This window comes from Octodon degus, unplaced genomic scaffold (assembly GCF_000260255.1).
Source record: "Octodon degus isolate 3935 unplaced genomic scaffold, OctDeg1.0 scaffold00253, whole genome shotgun sequence".
Classification (NCBI taxonomy): domain Eukaryota; kingdom Metazoa; phylum Chordata; class Mammalia; order Rodentia; family Octodontidae; genus Octodon; species Octodon degus.
This window is the reverse complement of record NW_004524829.1, coordinates 2,455,825-2,473,777: the sequence shown is the minus strand read 5'-3', so window position 1 is coordinate 2,473,777 and position 17,953 is coordinate 2,455,825. Positions and strand designations below refer to the sequence as shown.

Below are 17,953 nucleotides of genomic sequence, written 5' to 3'. Positions count from 1 at the left end.
CCCAAGCAGCGAGCAGGTACAAAGGCATGCTTGGAAAAGAGGGGGTAAGAACCAAAACTGTTTCTTCACAAACTTGACTCTGATTCTGGTCGCAAACTGAACTGGACGAGAACCAAATCAGATTTCCCATAAAGTGAAGATTGAGCCTACCCCTTGGATTTGATTTGGTTCCCCTCCAACTCAAGTCTGCAACCAAAATCATGGAAAGAATCAAGTTCATCAGTCGAGCTACCACTATAAGTCTTGAAAAAAGTGTTTCTACTTGTATATTTAGAAAAAGAGTCCTTTTCAGAAAAGATCTGTGTGCGCCTTTCTCCCTCCCCTTTCCACCCGATTCCTCCAGCAACCCACCATGACATAGAAGGTTTGCTTCAAATTTAAAAATAAAAAGGATCTGTCTTCTCCCAAGAAAACATTTCGAATTGTAGCAAAACTCTATTCCTCAGGGCAGATACTTTTGAAGTATCTCCCAGACACTTTGACCACAAAAGATTATGAAGTCCAGGCCAGACTTGTAGATGCTAAAGCTCGTTGGACATTTTCCTTATTCAGGGAGACAGGCAGAATGTGGTGCTGCATCTTGGAAGAGAACGAGCCCATTCAGCACAGGGCAGAGTCAGGCACATCTGTTGAATACTGCATCAGATAACACAAGGTGAAGGCGTTTGGGGGTGGAATAAACACACATACACACACTTATCATGTATATATACATACTACCCACACATAGCACATGCATACACAGCACATATGTACCACACGTACACACTTTCACACTCACTGTGCATATACCACATGTACTATGTATCACCACATACACCACACACACATACTGCACATGTGCCACACATAACATACAGCACACATATCACAGATATACACATGGTAGATATGCCACACATCCCCTGCACATGCATACACACCACCCACACATCCACACACATTAATTTTCATATATCCATCACATAAACCGATACCCGGAGGGTACAGCTAAGGGATGGAGTATGTGCTTCGCACATACAAGGTCCTCAGTTCAGGCACCAATACGAGAAACAAACAAGAACCAACTAAACCATATATCCACATACATCAATCTCATACTACGTGGCAAATATTTAAATTTCTAAAAATGTATTATAGCAAAAGACACAATGCCCTTAGGACCCTTCAAAGCACTCTCTTTGGCTTCAGGTACGCTTATCGTTTGCAGTTTCTGAAGCAGTTCTGGAAGTCCTCTTTCGTGTCTACAAGATTGGATCAGTAATGCAGTGGATGATGCTCAGGAGCAGCTGGTGTCCGCATCCAGCTTATTCAACATATCTGGCACTCTGGCTTCTGGCTCTTCTCCCAAGTCAAAATGACCATGAAAGATGCACACTTTGAATCAATCAGGGTATCAAGGCAGCCATGACAGCACAACTAGAGACATTCAAGAAAGGGGACTTCCTCAGTCTTCAGAAAGTGGCAAGAATGTTGGGCTAGGTGTTTGAAGCGAGGAGGAGCTTTTTCAGGGTAATTGATGGCAGTGTGTCTTTAATAAATTTTTTAAAATTTAAATATATTTTTCAAACACACGGTACATTACAGAAAATGTGCTAGGTCCTAGGGTGCCCTGATGCGCACTCACACACACTCTGTCCTTTTCCCTAAGGTATGTCCTCCAAAAAAAGATTTTCTTTCCTAGATGAGATGGAAGCCAGGGGCTGGTGGAATCTGGCTCCTTGCTGCCAATAAAAATGCTAGTCAAATTTACAAGTGTTTGTGATGGGTCAGGAAATTTCAATATTATGGGAAAGAGCCGTCTGGTGATTTGGCTTCTCTATTTTTGGATGTGATTAATGTTGAATGTGTAGCTACTGTCATCTACCCTGAGGCTTAATGAATAATTAAGGACAGACCTTCCTGAGAAGTGACAGCATCATGCCCTGCTGGCAGTTTCTAGGGTGATGCTGGTTTCCCGAGTGGGCTGTGACAAGGGCACAGGCCACTGCTGCCCTCGCGAGAGGCAACAGCTGCCCGGGTAGCTCTCAGCAAGGTTCCAGCGCAGCAAGTCTGTTAACTGCCTGCTGCCCACAGCAGGAATGAGCAGAGGATGTCACTGGAGAGGCAGAAAAGAGCAGAATGAGAACCTCCGGGGCCAGAGGGGGCTAGAGAAGGCAGGGAGGGACAGCGCTCCTACCGCTTGTGACAGAATGGTTTTCTGCCTGGTGGCTTTAAGGCGCCCCTGGGCCCCCATCCCATTTTGTCTAACGTTCTATTGGTGGCATACCATTGTTTGTGCACACATGCGGGTCTCCAAGCCAGTGTAGAATCTGTAATGCTTTCAGAGTGTGGCCGACTGGGAACTGTGACACTTGGCCCAGTGTTTCTGTTACATTCGTGTTTCATGTTTATTCCTCTCTCCGAATCCTATCATTGTGTTCTTGCAGCTGTTTGACATGAGTGACGCAGTGTGGATACGTGTGAGGGGGATTTTCAGGGTAAGCTGGCCCCAGCCTCACCTCCCTCCACTCCCTGCAGCCAGGCCAGCCGCCCCAGCCGCCTGCCTGCCCCCAGCAACCTCCTTTCTGCACGTGGCTCAGACCAACCAACCGCATGGCTGCCTCTCTCTCCAGCCTTCCCCACCCTCAGCAAGGATGAGCTGTCTAAGAGCTTATTTGGTTTCTGGATATCACAGGCCTTTTTCTCTTCTTTTCATTGGAAGGACCTGAGGGAGGCACCGAGCAAATGTCTTAGCTCTTCTTTCCCACCTCTCTCCAGTCACCTGGTTTCAGCCCCACCCACATCATTCCCTACATTAGATTTGCAAGTGACAAATCTATTTTTCTTAGGATATATCCACTGGAAGCTTTTCTGCCCAATCCCCTGGAACCAGTGCACCTCTGCTCAGGAATCTGTCCCCAGGAGAGGATTCACCTAGTGTGGTCCACATGGAGTCCACTGCTGCAGTCTGTGGCCCTGCCCACCAGCAATCCCATCAGGCCCAAATTTCAATGCCTATGTTTGTCTAGGCTAAAATCCTGAAGAAGCCATCGTTTTAGAATCCATCCTTCCCCACCACATAATAGCTAGCCAGATCTTTTCTTTCCCACCCAGTAACATTTTGTCACTATCTACCTAATCTCATCCCCCATAAGAATAAATGTCAAAAGCTAAAACCAGAGACAAGAACCTGAAAGAAATCAGAGAAATAAGGTGTTCTAGCCCCAGTAGGATAGGCTGTATTTAATGGGGCCCCCCTCAGTTTGGTACACGACCCTACTGAGACTAGTGGCAGGGCACCTGATGGCCCCTGGTAGGCCTACCAGTCATGCTCAGAGCCACCGTGCACAGTAAAATCCCTGCCCCCCTTTACACAAGAGTGCAACTGGGCGTGAGCATCGCCCCTAAAGCCAGTTCTTCTGAGTGTCCCGCTTCCCTGCGGGGTCCTCTGTGGGACGTCTGCACTCCTCACCACTCCTGTTACTCCCATGTGCCTGCTGAAGCACAGGGTAGCTAAGAAGCTTGTCCAAGGCCACACTGTCACTGTGGACCCTGTAGGAAACATGTCCTGGTGGGTGGCCCCACGTGAGCACAGCCCCATGTCTGCAGAGGAAGGCCAGCGCATAGACATTCTTCAAGGCTTGAGGGCCACCTGCTGGGGACTGGTGGGGTGCAAATGGCACTGCCTGAGCTGACCCTTAAAATCTTCCCTCAGGCAGCAAGTTGAAGTCAGGCTGGAATGACATTTTGAGGACTGTCTGGGTGAAAGCGGGAGCTTCTATGTCTGTATAATGTCTTTCAGGACAATGTCCAAGTTCATGTCTGTACAGTCAGTACCATATTCCTCAGTCTGAACATTTGCTTTACAAAAAAAGAAAAGCAAAAGCCCATCTTCCCACCGTGGGCCAGAGCTACTCCCTTGTGAGGTTGCCATCCTCTGGCACCTGAAGTGGGAACTGTGGCCTCTGTGAGAAGCATGGCTAAGTGAGGTCCAGAAACTGAGCACAGGGAAACGATGGTACCAGAAGCAAAGAATCCGGCCTCCACCACACTCTGCTCACCTACAGGCCCCAGGGCTTCGGCCAGTTGGCCTTCTGGGCCCCAGCTGGGCAGCAGCTGCAGCTCCAGGGCCGATCCCAGGGGGGATCTGTCCGCTGGAGCTTTCTTTGTCCTACACTGCTGGCTCTTAGGACCTCTGTCTTGTCTGTATTAACTCACAGATGTCCACAGATGTTGAGCTGGGTTACTTCTGGTATTCTTCCTGCTTATCTTCGCAGGAAGTGCTCCTAATAAGGATGTGGCCAGAAGAGGTGTTTTTTCTGCAAACAGGGAATCAAGGTTACTCCAGCTAGCAGCAGGATCCCAAGGAAGGTCCCTCTGGCTCTATCTGCTGCATGTTTCAGAGTGAGGACTGACCTTTTCCATTTACCCTCCAGTTTCATCCCTTGGCCCAAGACCCTGGGAGAATTAATGGGAGTCTGAGCTAGGTCCCCAAAAGTACTTACTGAGCCCTGCCTGCAACACACAGGTCTTACTGAGAGTTAAGTGCAGTGTCATCCCTTTTTCCTTTGGGCTGAACCCTGAGCTGCTGCAGCGGGACTTGGAGGCTTTGGTTCCCCCAGCCTTCACAGCAGAAGCAAAGCAGACCCAACCTGGGTGGTACTGTGAGTGACCGAGCTCTAAGCGACTCAACCTAGAATGACCAACCCATCCCTACTTCCTAAGGCTAACCATTTGCCTGCCATTAGCCCCTCAGCTGGAAGCCCCTTCACCTCCCTTTCTCTCTGCCACTTGCAGATCTTGTCCACTTTGATATTCCCTCCATCCACATAGAGCTGGGATCGACACTGCGCCTGAGCCCCCTGGAGCACACACGGCGACACTCGGTGACCGACAAGAGGGACTCGGAGGAGGAATCTGAGAGCACTGCCCTGTGATGGGCTCCCACCTGATCCGCGTGTACATACAGACACGGCCCCGGGACACACCGCCAGGAGCGGGGTCCCTGAGCTTGCCAAGTGTTCTTCATTGGCTCTTTCCTGTCACTTCCAACGTGAGGTTGGAGTTTGGCATAAAATTGCCATCTCTGGTCTGTGTGGCAAATGTAGGTGGTGCAGATTTTGTTTGTTCCTTTTGGGTGGTGACTTTGGCCTTTTGTTTGACCTTTGCCTTTTGACATTGTGCCTATTTCAATCCATTCTCAGCCTCCATGCCAAGCAGCACCCACCTCTGCCCAAGGGCTTGTCAGAAATGTGATGTAGGGGAACAGGAAAGGATTACACTCCCTGGTCACACCTGAGGGATGCTGCCCTGCCAGGGACACCTGTGGTCCTGTAGTATCTAATGGGCCAGAAAGAAAGGTGTGTGCGGAGGGGGACTCCTCACCTGCAGCTGGACTGGAGGAAGAAATCCAGAAGTCCTGGGCACTGTTTTTGTCTGCTGTGCAGGGGTGGGCCAGCCCAGGAAAACCTTTTTGAGGTCACCCTTAGTCAGAGGGCTCCAGAGTACATGGCTTCACTTACAGTTCCATTCCCCTCCCCACATGACTAAAGGCTCCCTTCACGCATCACCTTGTACTTCTGAACTTAAAGAGGGCCTTGACCATGTCTGAAGTGCCCAAAGTAGTGCCCCATGCCCCAAACACATCAGGCATCTGAAAGTAACTGTCTGTTCTTTCTAGAGGCGAAAGCGGAATAGCAATAATTCTGTTACCCAAAGCAGGTAGAAGTGTGAAACCAGCCTATGGAGGCGCCAGCCCAGTGACTGGCCGCGCTGTGGCCTGCTTTGCGCACCAGCATCTGTGGCTCATCCCTTCTCATCTAGTCCCATCCAGCGCTGGGGAGGGGACCAGGAGGCCTTGAGGAGCCGTCCGCACTTCGGGGTTACAGGGGTCAGAAACAGATCTGGACCATGCATGCAAAGTCAAAGTTTAAAATTTTATCCTTTTAAAATAGATATAATATACCTATACATGATATAATATTTGTATATACGAAATCTCTCTATATTTGTTTAATTTGAGCCATTCAATCTAAACCAATGTACAGGTACACAACGAAAAAACTTAAATGCTTAGTTATTTTTCCCAACACAGTGTAAAGCCACCATTCTCTGAGAGTGGGATTGAGGACTTTTGATGTTACAGCTTTGCTCACCTCCTGGCAAGGGCAGTTCAATCCCCACTTTGTAAGGGAGCCCAGGGGTTGAAAGTTACCTTTAAATACATGTAAAAATCGTTGTCAAAAGTAATGTTATTAAAATAGATTTATTATCCCGAAGCTTGGCACATGTTCTCATTTGAGTGAAGCCATGGGACAGTTACCAATCTCCTGCACTGTTAGGGGAAGGCTGAAGGTCACTAGGGAAAGAAGGCTATCCTTGCTCTTGTCACCTGTTTTTCTAAAGTTCTTCCCATCTTCTCCTATGTAGGGAGAACATGCAGATAGTAGATTCAACTCTGAAAATGCTCCTAGACTTCAAGCACTAACCTCTTAAAATCCTGCAGCCCACTGTGAACATTTTCCAGTGTTTCCAAAGGTAGAATTTCATTTTCTCAAGAGATAAGGAAGCATACTCCCTGATCCACTGAACTGGCCTAGCTCTCCCCGGATGTATAAAGCCAGTGCCATGAGCTGGACTTCTGTCAAGACTCAGCTATTAAAGAGCTGGTAGCTCTCTAGGGACAGGCTCCAAGATTCTCACTGTCTGCAAAGCTCTTCTAGGCCCCTGGCAGGTAGGAGACTGCTGCGAAGCAGTGCCAAGATGAAGCTGAAAACCTTGTAATTCCAAACACAATCTTTATCGCACCTGATTCTTTGGAAATTGTAATCCTTGAGTCTGGGACACTTTGATCCAGCATTCCCCTGTGACTTGGCTTATCTCTGAGGAAAACACTTCACTAGTAGGCAAGGGGTGCCACTCATATTTCCATAACTTTAAAAACTGACTTGTGGAGTTGTGGTTCTATCTGCCTCATGCTTAATGCAGTCACACATCCTGCAGTGTGCCAGGCCCAGCCAAAAGACGTATCTGGAAGGCTGGTGCTGCCCAGAGCCCAGGACACAGCACAGCTACACAGACCGTGACTTGCCTTCTGCCAGCTCCTGCTCTTGCTCCTGGCAGGATGAGGAGCATGTGCGGGTGCAAGGCATACAGACTTCAGGGTTCGGGGTGGGTCCAGACCTTCACTAGGCTCTGGCCTTCTTGCTCTGTGGGCTCTGGGGCTCCTCTACTTGGGCCCTCTTCGGCAGGGGCTCCCTGTGTTCCGGGCTGCTGGCCACATGCTGAGAGAGGGCTGCGCGCACCAGCCGCAGTTCTCGCTTCTCCTTGCGCTCTACCATCTCCTCAATGTCCTCAGCAAACAGGGCTTTCAGGGGTGGAATCAGCTTGGGCACTGTTGGAAAGTCTCCAAAGCAGACCTGGAAGGCCAGAAAGAGGACAGGGACAGGCCTCAGAGGGCGAAGGTAGAGAAAGGCACTCAGAGTACCCAGATTGCTTAGAGAACAGAAACCAGCTCTCATTCCTCCCATACCCTCTGGCCAGTCAGCGCACCACAGCTTAAGAAACGAGTGCTGGAAGGGTAGATGGAGAGAGAAGGAAAGCCCCCCACCTCCCTGCTAGGAGTAACAAAACCAAATGGGCCCAAAGAAGGCCAAAAGGGCAGGCCTGGCTCTACCGCCTGTGCGCCTCAAGAACCAATCTCACAGGCTGCATGGAGTGGCAGTGGCACGGTTATGGGAATGGTTCAAGCAGTAAACCTGAGACCAACATCTAGAAGGTCCTTGTAGGAGGAAGGTATCCCGTCTGAGCGATGGGGAGAAGCTCCTAGCTGGAGAAGGCAGGGAGGGCTGAGCAAAACAGGAAATGAGAGGAAGGGAGGCCCGTATCTCCCTGTCAGGTTCCCAACCCTCACAGCCACAGAGTACACGGACCTTCATGTGGTCAAAGGCGATTCCAACTTTGTCATTGAAGTCAGGGCTGAAGAGGGGTATCTTGGCGTACCGCTGGCTGAAGTGGTTCAGCATGATAAAGCCCGAATTCATGCGCATGCCCACACCAATAGCTTGGGAGGTGGTGCTGAGGGCAAACATGACACAGCTGCACTGAGCCAAGGGCAAGACTGTACTCTGGCCCTCGCAATGCCCAGAGCACCCGGGGGAAGCCAAGGGGAATCCTCAACTGGCACCTCTTTACGCTACCCAGTCTGCTGGCTGTCAGACTCCAATTAGGGAGCACACCTGAGAGAAAGCCAGAGCAAGCTTGGGCTTGGCTAACAGGGCAGCTAACCATACCCTTTGCTACCTATGTGTCTTTTCCACTGCCTCCTCCTCCAAGCCATCCTCCAGAGTGGCCTCATGGATCAGGAGAGTGGCATCTTTCCCTGGGGAGAAAAACGGCCATCAAGGTGCAGTCCTGGCAAAGCAGCATGTGGCCAAGGATCACAGCTGTGTCCAGATCCAGAAATGCTCTGCGCCCTGGACCCTGCAGCTTAGCTGAACATCAGGAAGACAGCCAGAGCATCTACAGATGTGTCCACAGGCCCCGCCAGCTACACAAAGCCCCACGTGGCCATTTGTTCCTCTACTCACCCATCTGGACCAAAGCTTCACAGGGCATGGTATCCCCTGAGTACACCACTTTCCAGCCGGACGTGTGCACCAGTGCACAACCAAAGGCGTGCTTACAGTGCCGGACCAGGCAGGTCTGAAACTGAAGGAGCAGCACTGGGGAGCTCGCTCTTGCTGTCCCTGTCTCCACTACCCACAGCCCAAGGCCCTTACCTCTTTCAAGTCACATGCCTCCAACAGTAAACTGATGAGACTTCCATTGGTGGGGTCGGAGGCTTCCACCCCTTTCTGAAGGCATTTGGCAGGAATCAAACTGCCAAGATAAAACATTTAAAAAATTATACTGAACATTTTTTAAAAGATCATTTAACACCTAGAATCAAAATTCAGATATTTAGCAAGAGCCTCCAATTATTCTTAAGGAAAAATTAAAATTGCAGTCACTAAAATCAGGAAGCAAAAAGCCAAGTCCACTCTTCAGTTCGCTAAAGAAATCTAACAGGCGATGCGCCATTGTGTGGGCTGTATCGACCACAGCTGTCTGGGTGGATGGGCTGCCTTCCTGTGACATGGGGCCAGTCCCTTCTCATCTAGCTGCCTCGAATGGACAGGCTGAGCTAGCCATTATTTGGGTGCCTGGCCCTGAAACTATCTCATGAAGATATCCCAGCCCAAGTCTAGAAAGCAGTATAGAAGTAAGCAAGGATGGGGAAGAAATGGTTCAAGGCAAGCAAACAAGGCCAAGGCTGCCGGGGACAGTGTTAATTGTCCTGATGTCAACCTTGAATTTCTGGAGACAGTGGCAGTGAAGGCGGCAGCCTGCAGTCAGGCAGCTATGGACACCCACCTGACGTGGTGCAGAATCTCCTGACACTGGTTGTGGTACTGCTGCAGCCACGGTCTGAGCTGGGTGGGGGCTACCACCAGCAAAGGGTGGAAGGACTTTCCCAGAGATGCCTGAAACAATGAGATCCGAGTGCTGAGTCCACGGAGGAACATGTCAGTAAAAAAAAGAATTTGGAGGGGCAGGAGGTTAGGCTCATGTGAAAACCAATGACACTCAAAATGTCACTGAAGTTCTGTACTTACCAAAGCACGCTCCCTCTGCAGCAGAATGTTCAGCAAACCCTGGGAGGGAAAAACAAGTACTGATCAGCCAGGTGTACATTCAATGTCTTCTCCACTATGCTGAGTTGTGTCTTACAAAATTCCTTCATCTCTCTAGCCTGGCACCAGCCCTCTAGCAGGGCCAAGGTAGGGATGTAGCCCCTGCTGACACATGAAACATGAGAGACAAGACAGCAACATGGCCATGTTAGACTGGGACACAGGAGCCCCTAGGGCTGCCCAAAGTAAAGGCCTCAGAGCCACCTCTCACATATCTGACTAGTTTCTTCCAGGAGGCTGCGAAAAAGGCAAGATTCAAGAGTGGGAGAAGCCACATCTGTACTGTCACATGAAAATGCAAGTGCAGGGATGAGGCATTTTTGCTTGGCACTAGGGTTTTATAAAAGGCCCTTTCCTAGCAAAGACTCCCCACAAGTTTGGAAGAGGGAAGACAGCACCTCCATGTAGGATGGCACTCTGGGTCTGACCCTACACTCACCGTGTGGTGGTCTGCGTGGAGATGGGATACAAACACAGCAGCAAGGCTGCCCAGGACCCTGTCCACATCACCTCCGTAATGACGACACAGCTGCCCAAATGTGCCTTCACCACAGTCCAGGAGCAGAGACTTGTCAGGGCTATGGAAGAAGAGTGAGAGACTCACCCCAACCAGAAAGGCTTTGCAGAATGCTTGTTTAGTGGAGAACAAGTGGAGACTGGGGAAATTTCCATTTTCTATAACCTCTCATACCTTCTTTTTGAGGAGCTTATATAAAAGGCCAGTTAATTTAACCATAAAGTAGTTAAGTCTGTCCTCTCTGTAGAAAGCCAGTATGTGGCAAGCAAGCTGGCGATCACCCCAACATTTCTCAGTCATGGTCTCGGGTACATCCTATCGCTGTGGGCATTTACCGCACGATTTGGTGATTACTTCATCACTAGCATCGAAGATGACAAAGTGAAATTTAAACTACCCCGGAACTGCAGTCTTCCTTTCTCCTATCTGCAGAGGTACCATCTGCATTTTATAAGGCCAGTGATTAAGACCTCTATCTCTCTGCAGATAAATGACCCCCAAGCAAACCCAAAACATCAACTAAAAGAAAAAATGTTCAAGGGAATCTAATAAAGCAGATGAACATGAAATCAATGTATGCAACACTTTTAACACGCCAGCAGTGAGAAGTTAGAGGGACAATACAAAATACCAGTTCAAACTTTAGCCTTGCTATTTACCGTGCTGTGGATTCACAGAAAAAGGAATCTCTAAGTATCAGTTTACCAATTAGTAAGATTCTTTACCACTTCATAGAACTAGTGGGAAAATTAAATGAGACTTTCTTAGCAAGGGTAAATCAGACAGTAGTATTAGCTCTTTTTTCTTTTATAAAAAATCACAATGGGGTGGGTTTTGCTAATTCCCAGAAGGAAGTTAACAGAAGGGAATAAGGCCCATTACTCATCCTCCAAGATAATGGACAATTATTAACCTTGTGAGTGGAACAGAACTTTTGTTTGAAAAGTAAGTGTGCTCTATGACAGATGGCTGTTGGCAAGAAGCAGTACTACCTTATGTTGACAAGTGTGGCACTGACATTCCGAATCTTCATAGGGATGGCAGACCCAGTTCCAAGGAAGATGATTTCTGGATACTGTTTTTTTTTCTCTGTGGAAAATGCGTACACAATAGTCCACTTTTCTGCATCAGGAAGTCAAGAATAAGTCAACACTTACTTTTCAAACAACAGTTGTCCTACACTGAGCAGGCTAATACAGAAAAACTTTAGAGCACTAAAAGCCTGTTGTCTGAGCCAGCGTGTCCGGTGGGAGTTGTGGGACTTTTTCCTTTCTACAGCCTCAAACAGTGAGCCAGCATTTAGCTCTGAGAGGCAAGCAAGGCAGTTAGTCCTTGCTTCCAGGAGGGACCCTGGGGGGCCTTGGCATCTACCTTCCCAAGAAGGGTTTCCTCATCAGTGTGAGACCATCAAAGTGTTTGCCAAGAAAGAGGTGTACAGGAAAGGAGAGCAAATACAGTTTACAGTCCTTTACAAAAACAAAACAAAAAAATTACTATAGCCTGGTCCATGTGCTGGTGTACACCTGTCCTCCCACCACCTGGGCTCTGAGACAGGAAGATCATGCGTTCGTGGCCAGCCTGTGCCACTCAGCAACTTTACAGTGCAGAGGGCCAGGTCTCCACAGACAAGGGAAGAAGCAGAACCAGAAGTCAAATCCAGGGAGCTGAGTGATGTCAGTGTCCTTTGCTCAACCTAACCTGGCCCGATAGGTCCTTATGTGTGTCTGGAAGGATCCCCAAGCTCAGTGGGTCTTTAACTTACACATCAGACAGCCGATCAATCATGCACAGAGCAAGGAATGATGGGAAGTCAGTCTTCCCAAAACACATATGGGTGGAAGCGGAGACGGTCTGCCCACCTCTGTGGCCTGCCAACTGCTGACCTCCACAGGGGCAGGCATGCCTGGTGAAAAGTCATTTGGCTAAATTAAAACCCCACGCCATGGCATTCTCTTTGGATATTACTGGTTAAAAATAATACCAGAAAAACCAGTAAGCACAGAGGTCACAAAATTCAGTTAACTATTAGCTGAGCATGGTAGTGCACACCTGTAAGCCCAGCACTGGGGAGGCTATGGCAGGAGCATCACGGAGAGTTCGAGGGCAGCCTAAACTAAAGAGCAAAACTCTGTCTCAAAGACAAAAAAAATAAAAAATAAAAAATTCAGTACTATTCCAACGGGTGAGGAAAACTCAACAAAGGACTGAGCTGGCCAGGTACGTTGTGCACACTTAAAAGCAACCGTGGGACCGGCCCTCTAAAAGCAGTGTACATTCAGATCTCTCCGCAGGATCCCACAGAGGATCCCAAAAACAATGCACACACGCACGCTGCAAAAAGCCCTGGGCACCAGCTCAAAATCAGTGTTGGATGGGATGCAGCTGTGGAATTCCCAAACTCTACCACCTTACCCTAAAGGCTGTAACTAATGCAGACAGAGTACAGAAGCCCAGGCTAATACAAATGAACATGTTAGAACATGCCTCGTGAACACCCTGCTCAGTGCTGCGAGGTCCACAGCAACTGGCGAAGTCCTAGGAGAAGGTTGCCCTGTGGTCTCCTACTCACCTGTGGGGGCCAGGCCATCCTGTTCACTCTTCCTGTACTCCTGCACACTCTCCTGGAAATTGGGGAGCTCCAGAGCCTCGGCTATGAATTCATCAGGGTTGCAGGTAATAATGGCATCCCTACAAAGAAAGAGGCATACGGAGTGACCAAAATGGGGTGTTTGGGCTCACCGAGTGCTGGCTCGGATATCTAGCATCAGTTCAAGCGGACCATATGCCAAGCCTTCTGTCAGGCCAAGCCTGGTTGCCTCTGGAACCTTGCTCAGCTATGTGGGGTATCTCAGAATGGACTCTGAAGAGCTCAAGTTCCGCGGAGCATCTCTCAGCCTCAACGCCAGACAACTGGGCACTACTGATACTCAGGCCCAGATGAGCATTTGTGGTGGGAGCTGTCCTATTCTGACCACTACTCCATCCCACACAGTAATGGCCAAAAGTGCCTCTGGACATTGCCAGGTGGCACCTGCTGAAGATCTGAGTCCTAAAGAGTGACTTTCAAACCAAGTACACAGAGCTGATTGCTGGGAACCTTGGCAAAATGCAGAACCAACTCAGGAGCTCTGCAAGGAGCCTGATAACGCTCATACTGGTAATGCTAGCCTCGCTGTCCTACTACACTGGGCAGCAACACCGAGACTAACGGCTCTTAAAATCACCAGGAACCTAAGAAGGAAGACTGAAGCCGACTCTCAAGATTCTATTTCAACAGGTCTGGGGTGGACACCGAACTGGAAGTCTTCCAAGCACAACGTGAGTTGCTGGCAGGTGCTGACAGGAGAAGCCTGGGGGCCGGGTCCCCCTACCGTAGAGGCGCCCAAGCCAAGTGCAAGTGCACACCACCACCAACTGCATGAGCCAAGTGCAACTGCACACCACGCCTGGCCACAGCCCGGATCACGGGCTTTCTTCATACCAACGCTGTGCGGTGGCCAGGAAACTTAAATGACTCCAGATTCAGAGCTCATAATGTAAAATAAAATTGTGGAGCACTTTTCACTCTCCTGGCTGAAGAACACTGGCAAGAAGCTCTCTGGACAGCAGTATAGAGTTACGAGGGCATGAAGAACAGTCGCACTATGACCTGACAATCTCACATGCATAAATTGCCATCAGGGACGGAGTTCTATTCCAAGACTTACATACAAGACATTTATTTTTTCATTAAGACAACAAAAATTGGAAACATCTGAACAGTTTGAGCTCCTCATGGCATGAGTGAAGGAGTCAATACCTACAACTGAAGTACCAATAAAACCCACTACTGGACACTAAAGATATATTTAAAAACTGACAAAAACCAAGTCATAAGTTCACATACACATATTTTAAATACACCCCCATATATAAACTTAAAAATACAACTTTTTTAAAAATGTATTTTTTAAAGGGTCCCACTATGCAGCTTGGACTCTAGTGATCTTCCTGTTTTCAGCCTCCCCAGAGCTGGGATTATAGGTTTGCACCACCATGCCCAGACTCAGTGGCTCAGGGCACCTAGGTGCAAGGTTGGAGCAGCATGTGGTTCCAGGGTCAAAACCCTGTCCCTGAGTTTGCCTAAGCAGGCACTTAGTCCACTGTAAAAATATATTGTTAAGTCCCTTTCTCTATGTGACAAGATGACCGGTGGCTTCCTTCAGCAAACACTTCTTATACTGCAAAACGATCATCACTATCACTATTATCATGGAGAACAATTCCTGAAAAACATAATCACTGGTCCCAAGTCTTCCAACCTTACCCAAACTAGGATGAGGCTCACACCCACACCGTTACATACTGTCTAAGCCTCTCCTGTGGTATGAGGGCAGAGCAGAGTTCTTACAACAAAGGCCACATGGCCCCACAGGTCTTGAAACATGCACTACCTGGCTATTTACCAAAATGCTGTCTGCCCAACCTAGACAACTGTGCTGGTTCAGAATGGCACAGACCTCTGCCACTCTTGCCTGGGCCGGAGCTGATACTTGAGCAGGCATTCGCCCCGGACAGTGGGCACGCTGAGGGCCGGGCCTTCCTCCTAGAAGAGATGAGAACATGCTCAATAGTGCCGACAGGACAAAAGCTGGGCTCCCCGTGACAGTCCTGGACATTACCTTACTGTGGAAACTGGTGAGCAGAGGGAAGATGTCTGGGTGGATGAGGTTGAGCTGCGTTTGAATCTTGTGGCTGCGAAGATTGTGGACCGACGCACAATTTTCATTCAGGATCAAGTGCTGGGTGTTGGGCCCAAACCTAGGGTGAAACCAACCACAGAATGCATCCATTAGGGACCAAGACCACCCAAGGGGCAGCACTGTGGATCAGAAGGCCTAACACAGATGGGAGTGTTCAAAGACATCTCTCACTTGCCCCAAATAGTTTCTACGTGGGCAGGCATTATCTGCTTCTTCCGTCACAAGGTCCAGTGTTCTCTGCCTACCACAGCTGCCCCCGGGGTGTGCTGGAAAAAGTGGTAGAAAATCCAAGAAAAATTAGAATGTTCAGATAGAGATCTGAAGACAACATGGAGTGTAGGGTCCAAGAAGAAAACTCACAAGAGAAAAACAGACTGTTAGGACTCAAGACCCTCAGGAATGGGGCAAGAAGCTATGCAGAGATGAGAAAGGGGGGCACTAACAAGCAATCTGAGGGCACCACAGATGCCCCCCGCCCTGAAGCTGAAAACAGAGGACTAGGCTCTGGACTCTCACTTCCCAGTTATTACCCTAATGTAGAACATCCATCTCACAGGCACGCTGGGAGGACTAGGATACATGAGATGTCCAGTATTAACACACTGGCTGACATACAGGAGGCAGTCAATGATCAGTGGCTTTCATATTTGCAAGTCTCTGACTTAGGATAACACGTGGCACCATCGACCAAAAGAAGGCTCTCTGGTTCAGACACCACGGAGAGCATGAAGGGTATAAAAAGATGTGAAATCGAGCCCTGCATGAGGGGGATGCACACACACACCACGCCACCTAGCGGTGGTTTCTCTCCTAGACAGTAGTACCAAAGGGCAAGTCCAGAAATCCTAAGGCAGGATTCTCAGAGAAAATGCCGGCAGGTGCAGAAGTGAAGGCAGAGAGCACTGAACTGTGAGGGATACAGCACCACCCAGAAGTGTGCCCCATGTTCGGCAGGCCGGGCTCCATACCTCGCCATCCACTGCTGGTACCTGCTGTCCAAAAGCACAGAATCGGGGGCCATGTGAACCACCATGGCCACATGGGCATCGGTCTCTCCTTGGTACCTGGACAAAGGAAGAGCGAATAGGCCTTTGCCTCGTGCAGTGACACAAACTCGGGACAAAAACACACCCATGGGGACTGTGCGCAGAGTGCTGTGTCCTGGGAGAAGGATCAGAACATGCCTCACAGAGTCTACCCTGGATCAAACCTGAGTCACAAAACTGGCCATCTTTTCCAAGGGACAAAACAGAATGGCACTCAGGCCCAGAGGATGTTCCTAGGCTGTAGTTCTGTCCCTTAACATAAGCTCTTGACAAACATGGTCTCAAAATACTCTGCCCTACCTCATTAGGTTTGGTGTAGGTAAGTGAAGGAATTCATGTATGCAAAAACAAAACAAATAATGGTCATTTAGAACTCAGATGGCTCTAGAATGTATTCTAGACTTACAACTTTAAGAATGCTCTAGTCCTTGGTGGCTGTGGTTTTCCATGTTTTCTATTTTACGTGTACAACTACCAGTAGTGAGATAAATCCTGCCAAGAGGATGGACAGACATGGACTTCACACCTGGACCACAAGCTTCCGCAGAGACCCAGCTCAGCCCCTGAATCCTTGGGGCCCTGCTGGGCTTGGCTTCCGCAAGCACATGAACATTTGTTTCTGCCACCCACAGACCCCACATCATTACCTCTTAAAGGTGGCATTGTCACAAATGGGCTGGATGAATCCTTCATCTGGACATTCAACCACAATAAACGCAGCACCAGGGTCTGGAGGCGTGCAGAGCTCTTCAGCTAAAATCTGCAAAATCAAACAGGGCAGGCTCAGTGGGCTTGCTGCTCTCCCTGAGTGGCCAGCAAGACCACTGGTAAGTATACATCCTAGCCCCAAAACTCACCGGAAGCGCCATCACACTCCCTACTTTCCATTTATACTTAGAAAAACAGAAGTTTAGTAGCTTACGGGGACATTTCAAGGGAGGAGTGGCTAAAAAACAAGGCTTGGTGTAAAGACTACAGGCACTCATCCTCAGCCTGAAACACTAGAAAAAAATCTTGATAAAGAACATGTTGGCACTCACTGGATTTAGTGGTACACACCTCTAAGCCCAGCACTGTAGGAGGCTGAAGCAGGAAGATCATAAGTTCAAGCCCAGCATGAGTAACCTAGCAATTCTGTCTGAAAATAAATTAAGCTCTACATGTAATCTCCAACACTAAAAACCAAAACAAACAAACAAAAAGACCAAAACCACACACATCAACAAATAAACAAAAACGCAAACCACAAAAGGCAGAAAAGCACAGCGACATTTGTTCTGGCCACGCACCCAAAGCCCATCTGCACAGGTTGCTTTTAGGTACTGTCCTCATCACAAGTACAAAGACAAGAATCCATGAGTGTACGAGGACCCCCAGATGCCAAACAGGAATCTACAGAGCACCCACAGCAGTGCAGAGAGTGGGAAGAGTCTAGGTAAGAGTTCCACGGCGCTGACAAGCGCCCGAACCTCAAGCTGTCCCATTCCCTTCCACAGCAGGGTCAGTAGGGCCTGCGCTGGACGGTGGCCCTGTGCAGTGTCCCACAGCCTGTGCATGTGCTGAGTCACCATGGAAACCTAGTGACTCACCTCTCTTCCTTCGTACGTGACACTCTTCCCATCCTTGACAGCAGCGATGATGGGTGCAATGGCAGCCGTCCCACTGCAAGAAAGACGCAAGGCCACTGTGAGATGCGTTCTCTTTAAGAGCAGAGGGAACCCAAGGTCCCCAGCAGCCTCATCCCTGACACTCACACTGGGAGGCCCAGTTCCTTTGCTTTGAGTACCAAGAAGTTTCCTTTCTTCAAGTGAAGCTGTAACAAAGAGAACACAGAGGGGCTGGTGAGATGGCTCAGTGGTCTAAAGCACCTACTTGGAACAAGCTTAGCAAAGCACAGGGACCGCGGTTCAATCCCCCAGCACCACATGCCAG

General features: G+C 49.0%; 2 protein-coding genes across 6 annotated transcripts in view; one reads left to right on the top strand and one right to left on the bottom strand.

Annotated features, from left to right (window-relative positions):
• Nucleotides 1–6,868, top strand: part of Arhgap44 (Rho GTPase activating protein 44) — a 215,289-nt gene extending 208,421 nt beyond the window's left edge. For 3 of the 4 annotated variants that reach the window (XM_023706351.1, XM_023706349.1, XM_023706352.1), the window contains one exon: nucleotides 4,780–6,868. In XM_023706351.1, the coding sequence (XP_023562119.1) occupies nucleotides 4,780–4,919 (140 nt within the window). In that variant the 3' untranslated portion in view covers nucleotides 4,920–6,868. Of the gene's footprint in view, nucleotides 1–2,429; nucleotides 2,481–4,779 lie in introns of all 4 variants that reach the window. The other variant, XM_023706350.1, reaches the window with a different exon arrangement.
• Elac2 (elaC ribonuclease Z 2) overlaps nucleotides 6,229–17,953 on the bottom strand; it is a 24,186-nt gene continuing 12,461 nt past the window's right edge. Inside the window, exons 9-24 of one of the 2 annotated variants that reach the window (XM_023706347.1) lie at nucleotides 17,776–17,834; nucleotides 17,611–17,683; nucleotides 16,669–16,781; nucleotides 15,944–16,039; nucleotides 14,895–15,033; nucleotides 14,733–14,818; nucleotides 12,803–12,921; nucleotides 11,226–11,322; nucleotides 10,156–10,294; nucleotides 9,639–9,677; nucleotides 9,397–9,506; nucleotides 8,763–8,862; nucleotides 8,571–8,691; nucleotides 8,284–8,362; nucleotides 7,914–8,058; nucleotides 6,229–7,400 (exon numbers count right to left, since the gene is read on the bottom strand). In XM_023706347.1, coding sequence (XP_023562115.1) covers nucleotides 7,170–7,400; nucleotides 7,914–8,058; nucleotides 8,284–8,362; nucleotides 8,571–8,691; nucleotides 8,763–8,862; nucleotides 9,397–9,506; nucleotides 9,639–9,677; nucleotides 10,156–10,294; nucleotides 11,226–11,322; nucleotides 12,803–12,921; nucleotides 14,733–14,818; nucleotides 14,895–15,033; nucleotides 15,944–16,039; nucleotides 16,669–16,781; nucleotides 17,611–17,683; nucleotides 17,776–17,834 — 1,746 coding nt within the window. In that variant the 3' untranslated portion in view covers nucleotides 6,229–7,169. The remainder of the gene's footprint in view (nucleotides 7,401–7,913; nucleotides 8,059–8,283; nucleotides 8,363–8,570; nucleotides 8,692–8,762; nucleotides 8,863–9,396; nucleotides 9,507–9,638; nucleotides 9,678–10,155; nucleotides 10,295–11,225; nucleotides 11,323–12,802; nucleotides 12,922–14,732; nucleotides 14,819–14,894; nucleotides 15,034–15,943; nucleotides 16,040–16,668; nucleotides 16,782–17,610; nucleotides 17,684–17,775; nucleotides 17,835–17,953) is intronic. The other variant, XM_023706348.1, reaches the window with a different exon arrangement.